This window comes from Thermobia domestica, chromosome 3 (assembly GCF_964235325.1).
Source record: "Thermobia domestica chromosome 3, izTheDome1.hap1.1, whole genome shotgun sequence".
NCBI lineage: Eukaryota > Metazoa > Arthropoda > Insecta > Zygentoma > Lepismatidae > Thermobia > Thermobia domestica.
Genome location: NC_137456.1, coordinates 121,466,179 through 121,471,660, shown reverse-complemented (window position 1 = coordinate 121,471,660; position 5,482 = coordinate 121,466,179). Strand labels below are relative to the sequence as shown.

Genomic DNA, 5,482 nt, shown 5'->3' with positions numbered 1-5,482 from the left:
GAAAACGATGAGGAGAGGTTATTGAGAATGTTCTTAGGAGCGGGACAAAATGTAACATTGACACAGTTGAAGAAACCTCTCTTTCCGGGAATAGAATATCTAGTTTAGAAAAAGGGAGAAAAAAAAGACCTTTGAAAAATATATCAAATGAGTAAGAGAAAAAAATAATAATAAAAAATGAGAAAAGTTGGCACATACGTGCTGAGAAAATTACCCCAACGTGGAAGAGAGAGAAAAAGAAGATGCCTTTTCCTATTTTTAGATCAAAGTGCTCCCAAAGAGCGTAGCATCTTGTAAGGAGATTCATGATTAAAAGCTAGCTGACGAGTAGGGCTTTAAAAATTCGCACGGTGTGCTGCTATCAATTTTTTTTAGTGGGTGTGTCAATTTGAAAGTGTGTGTGTGTGTGTTAGTGAACTATGAGTGCTCTTGAGTTTTTTGAAAAACCACCAGTTCGAAGAGACTTGCAGACATTTGGTGTGTTGCTCCGTTCAGACAACGGGGCCAACAAACAACTTATTTTCTTTACGAGAACATATTCCACAAACTGACAAAGATCTACTTCACGAAGAATCTTTCACAACTTTCTTCTCCTTTATTGTATAGGAAAAAGAAGGAATAGCAATGGAGCGTCAGTTTGTGGTCGCTTACGCAATACTTGGAATTGTATTTTTCGTTGGTTTCCACGCGAACGTTCTCGTGATTTATGTTTTACATTGTGTTTCCACACTCAGAAAGACTACAGACTTATATGTTGTGAACATAGCAGTGGCTAATCTTATATATTTCATTGGAATTCCGTTCTATTTAAATGGACTAGTGCACGAATCTTTGTGGACATTATCGTTAAGAACTTGCACCATAGACGGGGTTATTTATATTATCGGTCCGTTTATCCTGGGATTTTTTGTTATGATTCTGTGTATGGACCGCTATTTCACATTGTGTCATCCGAGCATCGGCAAAGAATTCCGAAACGCTTCCACACCAAAAATGTTGTCATTTACTGCTTGGGGGGCCAGTGCAGCTCTTATGATTCCTGTGACAATGTACACAGATGTAAAGACTACCAGGGACGGTAAAGCAAAATGTGTTATCTTATGGCCTGATGGTGATTTTATAGACGGTGGTACTTCGGTATTTTTGTTTAGAATTATAATTGGATTTGTGATACCAGTGCCTACCAGTATTGTGTGCAATATTGCGTCTATAATTAAGTTAAGAAGGATACGTTCGGGAGCACCAGATGTTGGTAAATATGTTTGGAAAAGAGGGAAAATTGTGCTAGTGTTTCTAATTGTCCATTTGGTGTGTTGTCTTCCTTACTGGATTCATTTGGTTTTTTTATATTTCACACAATCTTCGAATGTTTTTGCTAAACACATTCAAGGAACTCGCTGGGTAGTTACAGAGTGTCTTGCGTACACTGGTTCAGTAGCGAGCCCTATTATATTCAGTTTCATAAGTAAAGACTTTAGAAGGGATTTCTGTAAAGTATGTTGTCGAACTGCAGCACAACAGAGCAACTTTGTTGCCAGGTCGCAACAGGGAAAAAAGCAACAAGAATTATCTAGCGAAGATGATCTGGTGCGACGGAGTGAATCGGACAGAAGAATCGAAGGTGATAATGAGCGGAGAAAGAGCTTAAGGCGACCACATAGAAGTTCATTGGAACGCTGTGAAACACCTGTGGTGTCAAGAGAGTCAGTGCGTGTAGTGTCAGCGACAATAAACAAAGGACAAATGCATTATTAATTGAGGGTAAATAAATATAAATCAAACATTCAACAGGACCAGAGTATAAAAGTTCACTAGAATAATCCTATACAGTATCAACTAGTTCAAATTTGAATCATCGGCAATCTATCACAAGTATTGAAATAGTTGTAATATAACTCATATTTGTTAGCTTTGCTTCTTATCGGCTCCAAATTTGATTTACATTTCACATTGAACAAAACAAATTCTTTTATTATAAAATATTAATAACATGGTATTAATTCTTTATAATGAAAGTATTGCTTTGTCCATAGAGTAGTTTAAATCATATTTGGAAATAGTTGTTTGTCACGACTTATCATAAGCATTCCATTACAAGTATTGTAAAAACTTTTTTGCTTTCTTACTAATCATTAGCAATCTGTCACAAATATTGAAAATAGTTGTTTGTTTTCCCACCAATCATCGGAAATCAATCACAAGTACTGAGAACAGTCATTTGTTTTCGCATTAACCATCCGAAATCTACCACAAATATTTATTAGAAACAGTGTTTATTTTCTCAAACAATCATCGGCAAAATATCACCAACATTAGAAATAGTTGTTTTCCGACAAATCATTGGCAATCTGTCACAAGTTTAGAAACAGTTGCTTGTTATTTCATAAATTACCTTACACTAATATTAGAGAAAGCTATATTCAAGGTTCCAGAGAGTGTCATTTTGAAGCACTGTATAAGAACATTTCTATCATTTTTGTTATAATTTGTACCTGTTTCATTTTCAATATTTCAATTTATAAATTAATTTGAGATCCAGCAAAACGTGAATTTCTGAATACTTTGTTTATATTATTATCTGTAGTTTCTTAAACGCTCCAGATAAATATTTTATGAAGCACAGAAATTGACAAATAAATTATGCAATTGATTGGATATGAACGCAACGTTTCAATGATACTTGACGTAATTTTGTCTCTTCCTCAATTTTACTATTGATAGTATTCATGTTTTTGATTTACTCGCATAATTTCTTGGGTTCTTATTTACACCCAAGTACCATAACATACTGCCTCTAGAGCCACTGTAAACAATTACGGTCACATTTATTGACCGATTACCGTCAATTCTAGCTGCCAACCGATAACCCTAAAATTTACGGTATTAGTGTTAAAGTTATGGTAATAGGGCATAAATACGGCCTATAGCCATCAATTTTACAGTAATACCGTAAATTTTAGAGTAGTCGGTTGGCAGCCAGAAGTGACAGTAATCGGTCAGTAAATGTGACCTATAATCTTTTACAGTATGGTGAGTTTTACAATTATTTGATAGCAACATTTACGGGGAAAAACAGCCTAGTATGTTGTCAAATTCAAAACAAAACAAATGAAAGTGTCGCTACTTATCGAGGGATTCCACTATCCAAACTGGAGTTTGGTGTTTGATTTGTAACAATTTGCAATTTTTTTTTTCTGTGTTGTAAAAACATTGCTTTATACATTTTAATTCTGTGTAAAAGTGAAATACTTTAAACCATATCAAGTAGCTGTAAAATTCTTTCTAACATATTTGAGCTACTTATTGTTCATTGTGGTGGGCAATAATATATGGATAAACATCAGGATCGTACGCTAAGACGTGGTCCCACTGCGATTAAATTGTAATGTTTTTCTGTCTTCGGCGTGGGAATCTTTGTTTTATGCTCGGAACTATAAGTCTTACATGTTTCATATAATCCATGTGCTGAAAAAGTGAAATTAAACTGAAAACAGAAACAAAACTAACCATAAAGCTATGGAGAAGTCAGACATGTCAAAGTCAGTTTGTATTTGGTAGCAGGGTTACCAACATAATACCCGGATAATCCATGAAAGCAGAAGTTAAAAAGAAAAATGACTGAACTATTTTTCAAGCTAGTTCAACCAATGTAAATTACAATTTTCAGTTAATGTATTTTTCACCCAACCAACGATATAGTTACTTCGTATTCACTTTTTATTTTAATAGAAAGAAAAATATAGTTTTGATGGCATTTGATGGCATGATTGAGAAAATATGTCACTTGTAACTAGCACTATGTTGATCAAACACATTTAGAACGATTTCGGTTTATTAATCTTGAGGGATTGAGAAGACTGATAAAGGAAGGAGTTTTGAAAATAAAATGCATTTCATTACCTTTTGAAATTTATGTTTCTGGTATTCATGGAGTTCATTATATTACATCTTCTTCTTTGATCGACTTTACTGTAACCCGAAAAGAAATTTAAAAAATCATAATCAATAACACACACGACATGACACAGCCGAGAGTTGCAGGAGGTGACGAATATTCTCCACATCTGGCACTATAGTGAAATTAACTAAATCTAAAAGTATGGTGATATTATGAATTATCAGATGCAGAAAGTTTATCTGAAGAAGCAACATCTAAGTTGGAATAAGCTAAATTGATAACTATGTTTGAAACTGCTCATCACTTCGGAAAGCTGTATCAGATATCGAAAACTGGACCATTTCGGAAGCAGTTCTTCAATAGGAAGACAAAGGATATTCTGTTGCCTTGCCTCTAACTCAAGAAGCAGTTTTGAAAATATCTCTTACACTCATAGCTAGCGTGGTCGCACCTTAAAATCTACGTATAGAACTGCGTCTAAGGTACAAACTAGATAATTAGTTGAAATCGCACTTGAATAGTCAGCGCTTTAATTTATAACCTCGTTACTGCATAAGGAAACAAAAAGAAATGATAAAAGAATCAAATAAAAAGAAATAAAGGAAAACAAATAAAGAAAGAGATATGACGCTGCAGCCTGCGAAGGGCTATCGTCAATTAAATGGTTCAAGCTAAAATGATGCGTTATCATTTCGCATCAAATCACCAACGTCGTTTCTTTTCTTTTTATTACAAGCTTTCCGGATATTTCTTATTTTAAAGTTGTTCGTCTGATCCGCACAAATCTACACAAGAAAGATTTTTGCACTCCCATCGGAAATAGAATACAAGAATACCCCAATAAAAATTAGACTACATGACTTTTGAAAATAAATATTCAGTTTTAAATATTTTGCAGAAAATATACGTAATACCGATATATATGAGCAACTCGGGTGAACTTAATGGTACGCCACGTTTTCTAACTTTCGAGTAGATTGTGGAAAAGAGGCCCAATACCGCAGCTTCTCACCCAATACAGCGCAATGACACATAATCAAAAATTCCTCTGTAGGCACATTTACGAAATTAAATTATTCACGTCCTCTTCTGCGGCTCCATTCCACCGAATAACTCAATTTTACAGAAGGTGGCGCTTACAATTATATTCACTCGAGCCACTTTTATATTTGAAGATGATTTTTCTTTCAATGTTGAAATTTGTATTGGTTGAACGATGTTTTAACATTGACGTCTGCAGAAAGTAGTGTAAGAATTATGTTGCAAAAGTGTTATGTGTATTAAAGAAACATATCGAAAAAGTTTATGCGAAAATGTGACATGCAAAAACAGAACTTAAATAAATACTGCTATTGAACTTGTCATGAGATATGCGGAAGTTATTATTATTATTTAGAACATTTGCCAATTATGCGTATCTTGTGTTCTCTTTATTAAAAAAAAATGTCATTTCAAGCTTAATTACGCTCAGTACTTACGCCACATTTAATTTCCAGCCAATTGATTTGTATGGGAATCATTTTTTTTTTTTTTTTGGTATCCTTTGAAATGGAATTGAATTTTAGTAATGGGACTTTACCATGG

General features: G+C 34.1%; 1 protein-coding gene across 1 annotated transcript; it reads left to right on the top strand.

The window, feature by feature from the left end:
• Nucleotides 1–624: 624 nt before the first annotated feature.
• LOC145681937 (somatostatin receptor type 2-like) lies at nt 625–1,755 on the top strand. The gene has a single exon (XM_081753537.1). The coding sequence runs from the start codon at nt 625–627 to the stop codon at nt 1,753–1,755; it is 1,131 nt and encodes a 376-aa protein (XP_081609663.1).
• The last annotated feature ends 3,727 nt before the right edge of the window (nt 1,756–5,482 follow it).